Source organism: Lagenorhynchus albirostris, chromosome 8 (assembly GCF_949774975.1).
Source record: "Lagenorhynchus albirostris chromosome 8, mLagAlb1.1, whole genome shotgun sequence".
Classification (NCBI taxonomy): Eukaryota; Metazoa; Chordata; class Mammalia; order Artiodactyla; family Delphinidae; genus Lagenorhynchus; species Lagenorhynchus albirostris.
In genome coordinates, this window is record NC_083102.1 from 42,684,546 (window position 1) to 42,703,176 (window position 18,631).

The 18,631-nt window shown below is 44.2% G+C and overlaps 1 protein-coding gene across 2 annotated transcripts in view; it reads right to left on the reverse strand.

The window, feature by feature from the left end:
* The window catches only part of BMPER (BMP binding endothelial regulator), a 259,931-nt gene that overhangs the window by 8,923 nt on the left and 232,377 nt on the right, over positions 1 to 18,631 (reverse strand). For both annotated transcript variants that reach the window (XM_060156029.1, XM_060156031.1), the window contains exon 14: positions 2,365 to 2,495. In XM_060156029.1, coding sequence (XP_060012012.1) covers positions 2,365 to 2,495 — 131 coding nt within the window. The remainder of the gene's footprint in view (positions 1 to 2,364; positions 2,496 to 18,631) is intronic.

The window sequence follows — 18,631 nt, forward strand, 5'->3', positions numbered from 1 at the left end:
ATCTGATATGATCCTCATCACAGCACCATACCTAATAAAATTAATAAAGTTCTGCTGAGCCCCACATTACACCAGGATGAATGGCTGGGGCTTGAGTTCATATATTTTATTCATTTCAAAGCAGAGAAAAGGAGACGGGCATGTTCAAGGTGTGGTGCAAGGACCCAGTCTCTCAAAACCCTGCCCTTCCTATACTACCCCACACTGAGGCACTAGGAGGGAGGTAAGCCAGTTAGTCTCACCTTTCAGGAGCCTCAGCCATACCTTAATATGAGTTATTTTTATCAACTCAATCCTCCTCTGGGAAGACAGCATTGATAGAGAGGCACTCTTGCCATGGAAAGTGAACTCAGACATAAAGATTGGACTTGGGCTTGCAGAGGAGAGAGCAAAACCAAAAGGGAAGTTCACAAGTAGATAAAAGGGTCTGAGAGCTTTTTAAGGACATGGATTAGTGACTGTGGCAAGGGGTGGCTTGAGGAAGCTTTAGTAACCCCCAAACACTCGTCGTCCTACTCCCCCAGAGCCACCCAAATAAGCATACAAATTAACTCGGCAGTTTCAGCTCTGGCTGCAGGTCAGAATCTCCTGAGAGGTTTCAAATGATACACAAGGCCAATTAAAGCAGGATATCTCAGCAAGGGGCCCAGGCATAGTTTTCTGGTTTATTTTTTAAGCTCCCAGAGTGGCCCCAATGTCCAGCCAGATTGAGACCCACTGTCTAAGTGAACACGATGTCCATGCACTGAAAATATAGACAAAGGCAATTCTTGAGCCCTCTTCCAACCGGATGACAGCTCCTGCCCTCCACCAGTGAAGACCCTCTAGAGTTAGCAGCGCCATGAACTGCCTTCGTTTCTAATAGCACAGCTAAGGTTTCTAGGATTCCTGTAGAATGTTGCAAACCCCAGTCTCTCCCTACCAGGCAAATCTGGTCCTTTGCAGAAAAACATTTGCCAACCCTTGCAGTAAAAGACAAACATTTAGTCATCTCATCTTCAGGTCTAAATAAGAGCAGCAGTTACTACTGACTGAGTATCTTCTATGAGTTGAGCACTCTTCTAAGATGCTTCACGTACGTATCACTAATGCTTATAACTCTGCAGAGTAGAGATTATTGTACATTTCCAAACTATTTCTAAAATCTCTCTCCTTCCTCCACACACTGCCTCCATCTTAATCCAAGCCACCATCATTTTGTCACCCCAAAGACTGCAATGGCCTCTTGCCTTCAGTCTTGCCCTATTCAATGTATTCTCTACACAGCAGTCTCTACACAGGGCGATCTTGCAAAAGCAGAAGGAGGGTTGCTTAAAGGCCGTCAGTGGCTTCCATTCTTCTTGGAATAAAAGCTAGACTCCTTCCCAAGACTTGCAGAGTCCTGCAATCCGGCTCTGCAACTCCACTCTCATCTTGTGCCCCTCTTTCCCCGGCCCTCCGCACTGACTCCCTTCCAGTTTGAGAGCGGCTGTCTTATTCAAATATGTTTCCTGTGCATGGATCTCTTGCCCTGAGTCCCTTGGATCCTTCAGTGCTCGGCTGGAACATCATCCCCACAGAGACGTGCTCCCTCTTCTGCATCTAAGTAGCCACCGACTCCCTCCCCATTTGTTTACTCTTGCTCTGCCCTATTTGCCCCCTCATCACCCTTACCACACTTAGCAAGTCTCTACCGTGCTCGACTTACTATTTTTGTCTGGCTCTCCCACTGGGCTGCCAGCACCTCAATGACAGGGACCTCACCTCATCTCTTACAGTCACCAAAGTGCCCACAGTGCTTTGTTCAATGCCTAGTACTTAGCCACTTTGTAAGAAACATTTCTGGGATGAACAAAGAAGTCCATTTTATAGATATCAAATAAGCTAATTCACTTGCCTGAGATCAAAGAGCTAGAACGACTATTACAGCAATCTGTCTCTCAGAAGGAAAAGAATGTTCTACTAGTGTTTGTATAACCATTTCTCTCTTTCAAAAAAAAAAAAAAATCACACTTATCCTGAAGACCTTAAATGACTGTAATTGTCCCGAATCTCCTTTGCTCCACACATAACCTAAACCACAGCTGTGACTGTCCACGTGCTAAGCACATCCAGCTCGTAGCTTGAGGTTAGGAGGATTTTGCAGCAGTGGAAATCCTTAAATTGTTCAAATGTGCTTGTCACAAAGCATTTCTCTTAAGTGCTTTCTATCCTGCCCAGTGGGAAGCCCCTGTGTTTTATCAAGTTGAAATCCAGCTGGGCCACTGATAAGATTTCTCTCTGGCCAAGGGAGCGTGTGACCATTCACATCATCAAGTCTCTTCTATTGCTATCCTGGGCACTGGAGTGAGTTTCTGATGTTTGGATCGGCCGGGAACTTCTTACCTGCACAGTTCTGCTGAGGCTCCCAGTGGACGTTGATGCCCTCTCTCTGGCAGGCGCGGGTATATGCCAGGAATGACTCGCAGTAACAGTTCTTATGGGCTGGACATTCACACATATCTGTCACGCAGGACCTAAGGGACCCAATAAAAAGAAATGAACATTCAAAAATATCAAATTATCAAATGTCCTAAATGCAGCTTGGAGAAAAGGGGTGGGTGGGTGGATGTCAACCCTTGATTGGACATTAAAGGTTGCTATTTTAGGTTGGAAACCTAAAAATGATATAAAAATTCTGCATGAAACCTTACTGGATACCTCTAAATAATGTGACATCAGGTTCCCTTTCTTTTAGAGCAGGACCGGCCAACAGAACTTTCCGTAATGATGGAAATATTCTATAGTCTCCACTGTCCAAAGTAATAGCCACTAATCATATCTAGCTATTGAGCACTTGGAATGTATCCAGTGTGACTGAAAAACCGAATTTGTTATTTGGCTTAATTTTAATTAATTTAGTTGCAAACAATCACATATGCCTATCGGTTACCACGTTGGGAAGGCAGCTCTTAGAATATAGTCCCTATTCAAGGTGCTGCCATTTTGTGAATAGCTCTGATATATGAATAACAGGTTCTATTACAATATAACCCAAATAGTGACCAACTTGATGAAAGCATTAATCTCACGGCTTTCTGAGGACAAACAATTAGGATTCAATTTTGCAGTATCTTAGAATCTTAGTCTTTTGAGGAACACACTGAACCTCGTTCTTTAGAACATGGGGTGACAAATTCCAAACAAAGCAAAACTCTCAGGCCCCTAATTAGACTGAAAGATAAAGGCGACTGAGCCAAGGTTTTTGTTGCTTAAGTTTAAATGTGGAAAAGATGGGCCAGGACGTAAAGAGAACTGAAATGTGTTTTAAATACAGACTAATAAATTTTCAAACATGCTGACCTCGGAGGCATAGTAACAACCTCACACTGGAATATGATATTACAGTTTACAAAGGACTTTCACATGCAGTCTGTCACTGAGTGCTAAATAGGATGTAGCATAGTCCCTGTTTTATAAATGAAAACTTCATTTTACAAATGAACAGATAGGCCCAAAGTCACATTAATAAGTGGCAAAAGAGTGAATTAAATTACGCCTCCCGAGACTAGTGCTCTTTTTGTCATAGCATACCAGCATCCTCGTCTTCATCTTCCAGCAAGTTTACTGTCTAACAATTTTGACTTAACATTTTATGCAAGATGCTCAAGATTGATAAAATTAGACTATGCTTATTTTTTTCATACCCTGTTCAGCAAAACCTCTTGCTTACAGAATCTAATTTAAGGCTGGAAGCAGAAAAAAATAATATTCAAGATTACAAATAGCACCAATGATCTTGAAAAGTGATCAGGACGTGGTCATCCAATGCTACTATGTGAGCATTTCCTCTGGGTGTGAGACACGTGTACATACCTGATTATAGAGAGTAACCTGCTAGCTCTGGGTGGAGCTGGTGTACTGCCTGCTCTGAACAAGAATTAAGTGGCACAAACCATATTAAAGAATCAGCAGACTCACTGTGTACCCTCAGAGTTATTACATTTCAACACTCAAGGGCACAGCCTTGGAAATTGGGAACTAAACTGGAATAAAAGAGAAATGGACCTGAAGCCTCAAGAGGGCTTCCATTTCATCCAATGAGAGATCATTTTATGCCTGGTACTTAAGACACAATAATCAGGACAGAAAAACTACTCTCTCTTCTCTCTGTAATAATCAAGGCTGTATTTCTTAATACCTTCTCCACTTGTATTACAGAAAACCTGCGAAATTGTGTTCACCAGCAAAGCCTTTCCAATATTAGACACACATGTTGTGTCTTTAAATTCATGTGGAGCCTCCGGGCTTCCAAGAAGAGCCAAATAAAGGCTGTCCTTAAAACAGCCTCTGAATGTCTGCGTATGAACCCTCCTCAACATCGTTTCCTTTGTTGTTTCGACTTTTATTTCAGACTAACCCACACTGGTCACATTCATGCTCAGACTTCACAGCAACATCTTCAGCTGCCCTGGTCCTACCCTCCAAGCCCGCTTCTGCTTCACATCTGTCAAGCACCCTCTTTCCTGGCCCAGGGATATGGGTCTCTTGCCCTTGTACTCAGCTCCCACTGACGTGACAAAATTGGGATGGCACCTCGTGGGCCTGGTAAAATGATGGTACTTGTATGGAAAAGATCTCAACAGGAGGAAATGCATCCTCTGCTTTGAAAGAACGTCTAATGCAATTCTGTAAAATTGTGTGGACAGTCAACAAACAGAATTTAACTTGTTTGTGTGAAGGGATTGCTGGCCAATGTTCTCCTTCTTTTTTCTTTATTTATTCCAGTTGTCTTATGAAGCTATTTATACAATTTAAAATAAATTATGGACAGCTAAATCCAATTCACTGAGACTGTTGAGAGAAAATGTTCTAAGCACATACTTAATAATTGCTACGTACACGTACTCTACCCCACCGACAGACTGCTCTGGGCCCTCAGACACAATCAGTTATATAGCTACCCTTTAAAACTAAGGAAGATTTGGGCTTCTTCTATTACTTACTCTATTGCCACTCATGAGAAACAACATTTGAGGGAAAGACGTTTGTCAAAATTAGCCCTTGACTTGAAATATGTCATGTATTTCTAAAGGCTTGAAAGATGTGTTTTGTCATGGAAGTTAAAACTATGTCTTTTTTCACTTGTCAAGTTGATTTTTATGCAAAATTGTGCCCAGGGTTTGTGAGAGAATGGAGAAATAGTGCATACTCTGCTGGAAAAGCGTAAAACTGTTAGCTCTTATGTTGAGCATTTTGCTCTACTCAGCTTTTACATGAATTACCACATTTACTCCACAGAGAAATGGATATGAGGCAGGTCGTATTACTAGCCCACTTAACAGAAAGGGAAACTGAAGCTTGGACATGTTAACAAGTTGCCCAGGGTCACATGGCTGATGACAGACCCGGAACCGCAAAACCAGGACTGAACTTAGGTCTTTCTAATCTCAACACTCATATTCATAACACCACTAGAAGATCTTTCTAGAGAGCAATTTGGCAATACTTCTACGTAGCCCTAAGAAACGTTCTTATCCTTTGATAGGGAAATTCCACATCTAAGGAAATAGTAACACATGTGGACAAACACTTTATATACAGGGGTTTCATCACAATGTTGTTAAAATGAAAAAAAAAGAAAAGAAAAAGAAATAACCTAAATTGCCTACAATAGGGGCCTGGTTAGATACATTTAGGTGACCACTATGATGAAATATTCTATGGCTATTACAATGCTGTTTAGGAAATATATTTTAAAATGCGAGGAAATGTTCAGGAAGGATTAACTGAAAAAGCAAAACTGTTTCAGTCTTGTGTGGTCACACACAGAAAACAAAAATAACTGAAAACAGATATGCCCAAATATTCCTAACAGTCAGCTCAGAGTGGTGGCTCTTGTTATTTTCCTCCATATTTTCTACAATGAACACATACCACCTTTCTAAAAAGATAAAAATCACAGTGTATTTTTTAAACAACAAAAAGAACGACATAGGACATATTAATATTTAAATCCAAATTTAGGAACTAGAGTGAGAAAATAAAGAATGGGAGAAACACAGTTTCTGTTTGTAGATCTTAGTTATTAAATACTTCTCCAGCTAAAATCTTTCCAATCTGTGGATCGGGGGCCTCCTGACATAGGCTGTGATTTGATTCACTTTATGTTGTCCTCAGATTTCCACGTCATTGATCTACTGATGCTTTGAACTTGACATCCAGGCGGATGGAATGGATAACAGAATAATTAGGCATGCTTCTGCTGGTTACAAAGGAATTTATTAAGAGAAAATAAAAGCATCCTCGTATGCCTTTCAAATGTCAGGGAGGGGCAAAGCTACTGCCATTCAATTCCTGTTTATCACACTTAATAATTCAGTGTGAGGAAAATCTAATTAATGACACAGTGGAGTTGAATTTTTATATGTTAATGGAAGATTATGGTCCTTTCCTTAGTCAGTATTCACCGACATCTACATTTATATTCATTTTACAGAATCAGTAGCAGAATGTTATCACTTTCAGGAGTTACTGAGATTTATGGCTTTGGCTTCTCTGCTTTCATGGCATTATTCTGTCTGTAATGTCCTGTTTCATGCTGAGTTCTTGGTCCAAAAACACAGCCACCCATTGCTCCAGAGGGAAAACACAGGTTGCACTGCAATTAAGATTCACAAGGAATGCTCTGCAGGTAAAGGGCACTGGCCTGTGCGGTCCCTTTAAGGCATACTTTCTGTCACAGGAGCTTTTAATTCATGTACCTAGAAATGCTTTTCTGATGTATCCTCCCTGCACTTGGCATCTTTCCTGACAGCAGAGAGGTGCAGGCAGGACTCTTGCTCCGTGGGGTTTGCATAGCTGCATGGTGCAGAGATATGGAAAGAGGATGCCAGGAGCTACTGCAGGGTCCCAGGGAGCTGATGCCGTGCTTGCCAGCACTTTGTCACACCACCTGCCTCCCTTCTCTAACCATTTTATGTACGTGTGCCGTGTGTCACTAAGACCCTTGGAAGGCTTTTCCTCATAGCACCCAGCAGAGTACGAGTATCAGAAGCCATCTGTGGTCCCTTCCCTCCCTGAAATACAACTTATCACAACTTATCTGCAGGGGAGCCCTCCTCATCTCTTTTCCCTCCCTCAAGTTACAACCACTGCCTCCTGCAAAGCTCTAAGAGAGTAGCCACTAGCCACATGAAGCTATTTAAATGGAAATTTAAGTTAACTACGATTAAATACAATTTAAAACTCAGTTCCTCAGTCACACTAGCCACATTTCAAGTGTTCAGTGGCCACATGCGGCTAGTGGCCACCATATTGGACACTTATACCAGTTCCATCACTGCAGAAAGTCCTACTGGTACTGGACAGTGGTACCAAGTATGCAGCTCCATCTATGTTGGGAAACCATCCCTGTCCTCTGCAGAGGGATTTATGGGTGCAGTGAGATTAAGATGAAGTTCACTCCTGATGTCTTACCGGGCACCTACAGAAAAAGTTCAAATTTCTTGGCCTCAAAAAGTCAAGGTCGGGCTTCCCTGGTGGCGCAGTGGTTCAGAGTCTGCCTGCCGATGCAGGGGTCACGGGTTCGTGCCCCGGTCCGGGAAGATCCCACATGCTGCGGAGCGGCTGGGCCCGTGAGCCATGGCCGCTGAGCCTGTGCTCCGCAACGGGAGAGGCCACAACAGTGAGAGGCCCGCGTACCGCAAAAACAAAAACAAAAACAACAACAAGAAAGTCAAGGTCCCTAGCGATCTAGATCATCCCTCTTTCTTCTCCACTCATTCTTTTATCCAGTCACATATGAGTGTCTTATTAACCCTCAGGTTTCCTTCTGCCTTGCTGTTCCTGCCTTGAATGTGCCTCCTTGTCTTTTCCACTGGAAAAGTCAGATGCCTATCCTTTAAGACAGTTCAAATTCCTCCGTGGTGCTCCCTGACTGGCCCAAGAAAAGTTATCCCCTTCCTATTGGGTCTTATCCCCTCCACACCTTTATTCTTGCGCAGACCCTTTGAATCCTAATTACCTCTTTCCCTGTTTCAGGAGGAGGACTGTATCTCGCTCATCCAGCCAAGCACTGTGCCTTGCACACACAGCTCATTAAACATTCAGTGAATCATCAAAAGTGAATGAGAATGGCCTGATAACCTTCACACAGCTTGCACAGGGTCAGACAGTTGGACACTGATATCTGAAGGATATGAATCCATCCTTGCCCCTACTTGCTGGCCACTGCCTAACATGGCCACGGCCACCTAGGAATGAAGCTGCTTCTACAAGAACCTTTCCGCCATCGTTTTCATTTTGAACTTTTTGCACCCCTCTCCTGTATACCAGAGGATTTCTTTTTAATGAATGGTGGAAAAAAGGATTTGATGAGAGAATTCTGCATTCATGACACATTTTCGGAAAAGCACATATCCAATATTGTAGGAGCAACCTATAGCTCTTCTTGTTACTAAAAAGGCAAGCCTCCAATGCTGCTAAAATGAAAACATCAAACAACTCTCCGCTTCTTAGCAACAGCATACCAAGTGATTTTCCCTTTGTTTTTTTCTGGCATGAGGGCCACCCCTGCCAGAGAGAAGCAAGTGCTCATGACTTTGCTACCCAAACACAGTTTTGAAGACAGATATATGAACCATTGGGAACTCTCCACACTCTGCTTCTGGGGAAACAGAAGGGCAAGCCAGGAGTGACAGCAGCCAGCCCCATCTGGGAGCCAGAGTCGGAGCTCTGGCTTTCCCCTCTGCCACCAGGAAGGGTCTTTGGCTGGGCTATGTTGTTTAATCTGGAGGGCGGCTTTCCTAGGATCAACACCAGAACAAGACCGGAAGATGACTAGAAAACCACCCTGGGGTCATATGGCTTTCCTTGCTCCGTATATCTGGAAAGTTCACAGAAGCAAGTGAAGGCATCTCAGGCTTGCTAGTGCCTGGGAATCGGCAGGAAAGGCTACGTGAGACAGAGTCCTTGTTAGATGGACAGAGCGTGTTTAGCTACCAAGAGCCTACTTAAAATTTCACGTATACATTAACCCTTGAATTCTGCCTTGACCTCCCTAACCTGAGTTACATGGAAGTAACCAGAGGTAGTAGGCACGGTCAGTACCCATGTCACATTATATCTAAGAAAACAACTCCACACATAACTCAGTAGTGGCTACCTCGGTTCTCCTCAATACTATAGTATATGGGCACCCTTACACTTTCACACACAAAAACCACACTCTGACCTAAAAAACAGGGCCCAAAGATTCAATACTGTGAACTATGAGATTGCTTTATTTAGTTGTCAATGAGAGTGCGGGGCAAACTTGCAGAGCCAGCCAGTAGGGACTCCCTGCTGCCCCCCTGCAGAACCTTCCTGGGCTAGCCACCGTTTGGCACTACCGTGGCTTAACTACGGGCGTGAATAACCGAAAGCAAATATTGGCTTAAATATTGGTTCCAGGTGGCCTGGGGTTGCCAGGCCAGTACAGCAAGGTCAGGCGTTTCTGGATGGGCTTGTGCATTTCATGAACTCTATCCTAGGAGACAGGGCAGGAGACTCTGGGAGGCCAGCTGTTTCTCTGGTTGTGGATCCTGAATTTATCTGCAGTCCAGCTTTCACCACGACCAAAACACACACACACGCACGCACGCACGCACGCGCGCGCGCGTTAGACCCTGAGCCCACTCCTTAGTGTGAAGAATGAATTCATTGAGCTCTGTTTGTTCCAGAGAGAGGCACGGAGGGGAAATCGTACAGATACGAAAAACCAAACTCTTAATGATGTAATAATGCCTGCTATAACGGGCAGGCAGCTAGAGCAATGGGCATCTAGAGCAACTAATTTCACAGGGGCAGGCAGGGTGTCCAGAGGTTTCACAGAGTAGGAGAGACGCAGGAACTGGGTCTTGAAGGATCTGTGGAATCATGTTTGGTTAGAGAATGAAGAAAAGGAAATTCCAGGCAAAAAGAGGGGCCCCAGGAAAAGCCCAGAGTTTCCAGTTACTCTAGAGGTAATAGCCACGGTCAGAAGGCATACCCATGTCACATTACACCTAAGAAAACAATTCCAAGCATAACTCGGCAGCGGCTACCTCGGTTCTCCTCAACACTATAAGGGCACAGGGTTTTCAGAGTAAAAGCCCAAGTCACCAGATCTGAGATTTGACAATCACGTGACCCAAACTCCAGTGTTAAAAGGCAAAACAAAAAGTCCCTGACAGGCAGTCACAGAGCTGCTCCTGAAGACCTCGTTCCTCACAGAATAGCCTGACAGGTCTACTGTTAAGGCATTTCTTTCTTTTAGCCATTCCAATCGTCATCATCTCCAACCTTAACTCCTCGGTGTGACCCCTGGTGCCACACAGACTCCGTGAGTGTGCTGGTGCCCATGCTGACTCTTCCACTATCTTCCTGAGCTCCCCACTCAGCCCCGTGTGTTTTCATCTTCTCGCCTTCAGTGTCCTTCCCTCTGTAACTGCTCTCTTCCTGCCTTGACAAGAATAAAAATCCAACTACCAAAATGACAGGGAAATAACCTACCAAACCATTTTGATAATTATTCACAAGGAACCCCTTTGATTGCCTGGACTCTGTTTCTGTCGTGTACACACGGCCTACTTATACGTACTTCCAACCTAAAACCTAGGGACGCTACATTTGCACCAATTATACATTCTCCAGACACTGAAAAATACTGATTGCTTTAATCCTCATAACACTCCCTAGGAGGCAAATGCCATGACCTACATGGCAGAAACTAGCGCGTTGCATAGGAGTTCCAGAAATGGGCATCAGCCTCGGACACCCTTCTAAAGCGAGCGATTGTTTTGGTGGAATAAGAGGTATCTGTGGACACAGAGATCTCCTTGAAAGAGTAGCAATGCTTATGATTTTCCTTAGATGCCAATTTTAACAGGAGTCCCTCACACTTGCTTTGAACAGAGACCAAATGACCATCGTGCATGTTCTGGAACCTAAAATGTTTTCTCCCTTGATAAGGCCATATATCAGATAGGTGGAAACTACGATTCCTATGCCCATAGTTAAGTTTTCTTGTGTCTTAGGGTCGGGGAAGGTGTGTGCACCATTCTATTTGCCCCACACCCAGGCACTACAACTTTAAAGGGGCCTAAAGCCAAAGACTCTATACACACTAACATGGTTGGAAATACTCCTCTTAGGAAAGATGAGCTACCTTTGCTTGAGTATGAAACACTGGCTCCACGAAGGGAAAAGCTGATGAACAGACATTTGCTTAGTTGTCACTCATTATTTCAGTTTGGGCAAAGATGTCTCACACTCATCAGAGGAGAGAGGAAGCCTGGTCACTACCCCCCTCTAGTGGCCAAGAGTTAGAGAATCAAGTAACTGTCATTCTTACTCCAGCATTTGCTTCTTACCCTTCACTTTTCGGGGGAGGCTGGCTGATGAAAGAGAACATAAAAATGGCTGCTTGTCAGAAAATCAATAACTTTTCTCTTAAACACGTTCAATCCATCACTGTCATGCTCACTGTAAAACAATCGTAAGGCTGGTTGGTGGACTAAATCCCTGCATAATCATGGATGCCTACGCGGGGTACCTGCGCTGTGTGGGGAGGGGGTGGGGTATTGGAGGTCCACCCTGCCAGGAGGGCAAGCGAGGTGGATCGTCAATGGTAACAGACCAGAAGCTTTTCCATTTTTTGTAACATCTCATTTTCCTTATGCACTGCATCTAGCTTCACATACTTTTGTTTTTACAAAAAAAATCTCAAGCACAAAAGAGTACCAGACCTTTCACGTGAGCAGGAGAGAAACTCTCTCCCGCATCTGAGGCGGTAACACAATCTGAGGCCGAAGATGCCATGGTGATGCCAATATTCATCCTTGTTCCTACCTCTTCATTATTAAAAAAGCAGGTCCCTACAGTACCAGTATTCATGACTATGTCTAAACGTGGGCTAAAACTAGGTGATATTCATACGTGGAAAGACCCTCCAGGAACAAGAGGGGACTCTTTACTCAGAAAATCTCAATATCTCTTCTTTGGGGTGACCCGCCTCATCATACTTCTCCCCCGACACAGACAGATACACATCATCTTTGAAACTGTTCCGTTCAACTTGACCAACACTAGTTGAGTGCCTGCTGTGTACGAAGCAACCCTGCTCTACATTTGAGACATTCACGGTGTGGTGAGGCGGGCAAGACTGGGCAAGGCGGCGGGCAACAAGCAGCACGATTAAGGAGGCTCGGCCTGGGGCTCCTGTAAGTGCAGGACGGCTCTGGAGAGGGAGCCTCCTTGAATTGTGCTGCCGGGACCCCCTGCTCATCTCTGGGCCCGGGGAGAGGAAAGTGTGCCCACACAGGGCAGCTATTAGGGAGTCCTGCCTAGCAGGAGGCGGCAAAGCGCACCGTGGAGTCACCATCCCCCCGGGTGAAAGCCCCAGCTGTGTCACTTGGGGTACAGTCCTTCCCCTTTCTATGCCAGTTTCCCTGGTATAATCTCTCATAGGATTCTCATGAAAAGTAAGGGAGAAAACAGACTCCCACTCCCACCACCGCCATCCCTAAAGAGGAGAAATTCATCCACACCCGGAAATGAAAGTGAGAGGCGGCCAAGGCGGAAACCCCGGGGTTGGCGTCCTAGCCCACCTGATGCTCAGGGTTGAGGAGGGTGTGGGAAATGTCATGCTGTTTTCTCTTCTCTCTCGCTCTAGGGTGGCATCCCCTCGCCTCTGCTCTTGGGGACTTCTAGCCCCTGCAGCTCCGGGATGGGTCAGCCTGTCTGGACCACGCCTGCCCGCCGAGAGGGCAGCTATCGCGAGAGCTTCTTACAAGGGCGGTGAGGAGAATCCACGAAAGCGAAGGCATCCAGCATCTGGAGGCCACACCCCAGCCACACGCAGCAGCCGCCACCAGCCCAGCTGCTTCAAAGGGGCCGATGTTTCCAGGGCCTTTTTCACATTAGGCAGTGGACGGCTGCCAAGGCCCACAAACCCTCTACTACGTGCGCTAATAAAAGGGCGGCAGTGGCGGCAGCCCCTGGAGGATGCTGCGCGGCGGTGAACTTTTTTCAGATGCTGGGTGCCTTTCATCAAGCATCCGCCGACGAGCCTCCACCATCAACTAGCATTCACATCCAATCACCGTGCAAGGAAGGGCTTTTTGCACTCCACAGTCTGTGCAGCTTGGCTGCACAAGGGAAACAGTCCACCAGACCTAAAAGGAGAAGTGTCCTTCCTGAGAGGCCCAGCTCACCCCATCAATGCGAGATGGCACGCAGCTACTCTCAAATCACAGAAAAGAGGTTTAGGGATCAGACATTCCCCAAACCCAAATCATAAACACCCTGGGCCCACCGCTTCCTCACCAGCTCCCCATCCTCTGCTGGAATGACAGCACCCTGTATAAGCCCCAGAGAGATGGAATGCGAGGCCTATTTCCTAGAAGCAACTAAGGAGAAATCGCTTTAAAGGCCCCTCAATGCTCAGAGCCCCGAGAGTGGAAGTGGTTGCGGTGAGGCAACATTTCCTGAGTACCTGCTACGTGCCACGTGCACTGCAAATATAAGCACATATAATTATGACTGCAAAATTTTTAACAGAAGAGAGAACTAAGACCCAAAGAGGTCAAGTAGTTTTTGTTTGTTTGTTTAACATCAGACTGTTTAGTAAGTAGCAATGCTGGGTCTGTGCTCTCTCCCTTACATCTCACTGCCTAATACAGTGCATGCTATTCCTTCCACTGGAATGTTCTCCCCACTTCTCCTGGTTAAAACCTACTCCTCCTCCTTTTATGCAGGCAAAAAGCTTTCTCAGGGCAGGCTTCCGAGATCCCCAAACTAGATGAGGATGCTACTAAACATTCTCATGGTGTTCCTGAATGGCCCTTGTCACAGCCTGCAACCATGTCCTTGTGGGATTGATGCCTCCCTCCATCCACTGCACTACTCTCCAGAGTGGGCAGGTTTTGCTCACCATCTTTTGCCAGCCTTGGTGCAGTGCCTGGTTGAGAGTAGATGCTCAAAACCTATTTTTCCAAATGAGTCATTTATCAATGTTTTATAGTCAAGTCCAGATAAAATGACTGCTAAGTCGACAATGAAAAGCAGATGGCTAAATGGCCTGAGAGAGTTTCAAGGAGGAGTGGGCATCCCGTGGATTTCAGTATTACCCACAGCCAAGGGGAAGAAGATCTGGAACTGGCCACTGGATTAGGCACCTGGGAGATGAGTGACGGCCTTAGCAGGAATAGTTTCATGGGAGTGGTGAGGACAGAAATCATCCTGACATGTACTGAAGGTGGAAAATATGTGAGGCACTGACTGAAGACCATTCTTTCAGTAGGCTGGCAGTGAAGGGAAGAAGAGAAATGGGGCAATAGTTTGAAGGGAAGCCAATTATAGCGCGCGCGCGTGCGTGCGTGCGTGTGTGTGTGTGTGTTAGGATCAAGGAAACTTGAACTTGTTTTACACCAGGGAAAAAGACATCCAAGAGAAGATGTTGAAGTGAAAGTGATGGAGGGGGTTAGGTAACTGGGGGAGTAACGTCATGAAGAAAATAGGTGAGAACGGGGTCAAGAATGCAAGAGAAAGATTGTTCTTTTCTTCACTTACAGGTGCTAGTAAATTCCTGAAGAAAATTCCTGGGGAAAAAACCCATAAAAGTCCCTATGCTTATACAAGGCACAGTAGGGGAGGGGGTAAAAACCAAGTTTACCTTCTAGGTCAGCAGGTGGATGAAGACTAATGATGCAATGCAAATATCTAGCAAAGAAGGTGGTAGAATTGAATGAAATTAGCAAGTGGTGTTTCCAGGTGAAGAAGGAGTCCTGACAAGGGGTAAGAGTACTGTCTCTGGAAAGTGACAGTTCTGCTGTCTCTCAGGCCCTTGGGGACCCATGGCAAACAAACTGAAATAAAACTAAGCCACATTTTTAATCAGGCAGAAATTTAGTGCTGGTGATACCTGCCTTTAGCTCCTAAGGAGAAAGAGATAATATAGCAGGTTTTCTAGACCTTAATTTTAAATTTTATGATCTAAAGTTAGTGATGGAACATTTTCCCCAAATTGGAGGACCTGAAATTTAGAACCGTTTTTTGGGGGGTGACAGGGGGCTTTTCTAGACACTTTCTTCCTAAATATTTTAATGCTCCCAACTATATAGTAAAAATCTTAATAGCACACACTGTGGAAACTCATCTTGGTTAAGACAGTGAGTGCTCAAAACTCCTACCAATAGGCTGGATGACTCATAAACAGTCACAGATTCATAGAATCAAGAGTCTTAAAAGAATTAGCAAACATCTACTCCCTGCAGAAATTCCTTTTATAACATCACTGACAGATGGTCATACATCTGCATCCTGTCTATGACAAGAGCTCAGTAGCTTTTTAGGAATCTCATTCCTGTGATAGACAATTAAGGCTTCTGTTTCTCAGGAAGTTTTCTTATATATTAAGTGAAAATATGTTCTGTAACTTCCACCCACTTGCTCAGATTCTACCTCCTGTTTAACTATGGAATTATTCTTTTCTATTCCAGAGCCCATATATCTTCTCTAAATACATTACGAAAAATAAAAATGTTCCACTTAAAAACTAACTTTGGAGGGACTTCCAGAAATATTCCTATTGTACCATTTTCCACTTGCTGTGCTTTTATTTCATTTTACGCCTACCAGCTCGAGAATGTCCAGCTTAAGTATAAACCTTCTTTCCATTTTGTTTATTCTTTCAACAAATCTCTACTGAACAGAGAGGGCATTGTGCTCACCTCCAAGTTAGGGGCAAAGATGAAAAAGATAGGGTTTCTACTCCAAACTACATAATGTGCTAAAATAAACTGTAATGAAAGGAGGAAAACGATGAGTGCTATAAAAAGCAGTACGGTATCAGGAAGGGAGTTCAGCTGCGCGAGAGAGATTATTTTGTCTTGGAGGACAGGGAATGAGAAGAAATTATAAAAGGTTTCAAGGAAGAGGCATCCCTTGAGTTACATCTTAAAAGAAAGCGTAAGTTTGACCCAGGCAAAGTGGAAGAAAGGGCTTTTCAGAAAACTCATATTTTAGAAATAGTACTTTTGTTTGAAATGCCACGTGTGCCATGTGGGGATTCTTGAGCATCAGGAAGAGGCACAGAAATGACAAGAAATCAGCTGGAAAGGTAGGCTGTGCTCATATAATGGACTCTGCCTTGTATGCCAAGCTATGAAATATGAGCCTAATTTGGAAACCAGAGGAGTCATTGATAAATTTGAGCAGAAAAGTTATAGAATACAAAGTACACCTCTGGAAAATGAGCTGATAACGGTGTGTTAGATGGGCTGAGGAGGTGGAGATGGGGGATTAAAAGGGGTATTAAGTAGCTATTGCAGATGACTCAACTAGGGATCATGAGAGAAAAAAAGACACAACCAGGGACTGATCTGGGGGAGCACCAGAAGAAAGTGAGAGGTGATATAAAGCATATGAGATAGGAGGAATACAATCTGCAGAGTTTGTAAAAGGATCTCATGTTGGGGCAAAAGGGAAAAAGAACGGATCAAAAAGTGCCTCTGGAGATTTCAGCCTGGGTTTAAAGTCTAACAACAAATAGGAGGAATGCAGGAGGAGGAGACAGTGGAAAGAAGGAGAGACAAGAGGTTTACATTTAAACACGCTGAGTTTCTGGAGGAACATCCAGGCAGTGCCGTGATGGTAAATGTGTAGCAGCTGGCTCCTGGGGGGTGGGGGAGAGAGAAATGTGCAGCCTATGCCAATTTCTGTAGTGTAAATTCTCCCACTGCAGCTGCTTTCAGCCTACCAACATGACATCACTGATGACTGAACATGGAGTTGGGAAGAGATTCTAACATTTGGCTCTAGACAGCCACTACAGGCCAGGTCCAGCACACCACTGCACCCAGTAAAAATGTTTAATAGATGTTTGAGAGGGAAGCCAGGAGTTGAGCCAAGAGTGTTCCTTATTGTCCAGTAAACAAATGTGATTCTTTACAAGACAAAGTTAACATCATGGCTACAGATAGACTTGAGCATCCTTACTGATGTGTTCCAACGTCAGCCAAAAGCCACAAATAAGTTCTCTCATTCTCTGTTACCAACATTCATGTAAACACCATAAAAGAGTGCTAATAGCAACCAATGAGTTTATGCTAGCTTTGTTTTTCATAATGTCCTAGGAAGATTCCTCCTTTAACATTTACCACTGTTTTGCCTACCATGAAATGGTAACTAAGTGTTTTGCTAAATCAATTTAAAGGTTGCTTTGTTTCACTTCCACCTTTGCAAGAAACTCGGGGCTGGGCTGCCTAATGTTTCATAATGACTCCTAACAATGCTGCTCAATCACAGTATGCAATTTGGCTTAAAAAAAAAAACCATATGCTCCTCTTTCCAGCTAGCAACACGGCAGATTACTCTTGGGGCAGTCAATGATGCTATGAGGCTATTGTGTGGAAGAAGAAATTTAACAGGTGAAAAAAGTGAATAGCCCGTATAAAGGTAATGGTTGAAAAATCACACACTGGGGAAGAATATAGGAGGAAAGAGGACAAAAAAAGAATGGTCAAAAAGGATTTTACCATGACTCAACAGTGAAAAGTTATAATTTCTCACCCATATCTTTCCAGTGATAGCACAGATATCATCATGTGCCTTCTTCGGGATACAGCAGCCAGTTAAGTATTTTTGTGCAACTACTTCTTATAATAATACTTAAAGGGACATAAACTCTTCATTCCCCACACAGCAACCCAATTTTCTTTTAATAATATAAAACAAATCATAGCACTCTTCTAATCAAAAGTTTCCAAAGATGTCTCATCACATTAAAAATACAATCTACCTAAGCCCTAATCATGGTCCACATGCCCTTGATGATCTAAGCCCTTCCTGCTTTACATTCTCATCTCTATTTACCAGCCTTAGCTCACTACCTTCCACCTGGGCTGGACTTCCTTCTTTTCCTTAAACAGGAAGATCGTGGCAGGCAAAATTGTTCAAAGTGTTTCGACTTCTTAAGAGTGCATCTGTTGTGCTTGTGTGTGTTAGTTTAGCCAAGCTCGTTGCTGCCTCTGGCTGGAACGATCTTCCCGCCTCACTGGAGAGGAGTGGCTCAGGCCTTCTCAATTTTCAGGCCAATATTACCTTCTCAGACATTCCTGCTCTAACCACCAGTATCTAAAATAACCCCCGCTCCCACTCTACCACCCTCTCTCAAATCAGAAATTATACTATTTAGTTGATTACTAGTTTATTTTTGGTTGCTCTCCCCAACTAGAATGTAAGCTCCATGAGGGACCTTGTCTATCTAATTTCCTGCTAAATCCCCAGCACCTAGCATATTCATTAGCATATAGAAGGTGCTCAATAAACATTTTTGGGATGAAGAATGCTCCTACTCCAATTAGATAGACAGATACATTTTTATGAAAGAAAAACAAAAGAATGACCAACCAGTCCTGTCTCCTCCATCCAGTCCTCCATTATTCTAAAGTAGTGCCCTGTCACCATTAATGCCACGTTAAAGTAATGCAACAGGTTGAATAATTTAAATGCATGACTTGGGATCCTGCATAGAACCAGAGACAGGCCATTTTAAAGCAACACCAAGATTGTGTGTGCTGGGACTTCCCTGGTGGCGCAGTGGTTAAGAATCTGCCTGCCAATGTAGGGGACACGGGTTTGAGACTTGGTC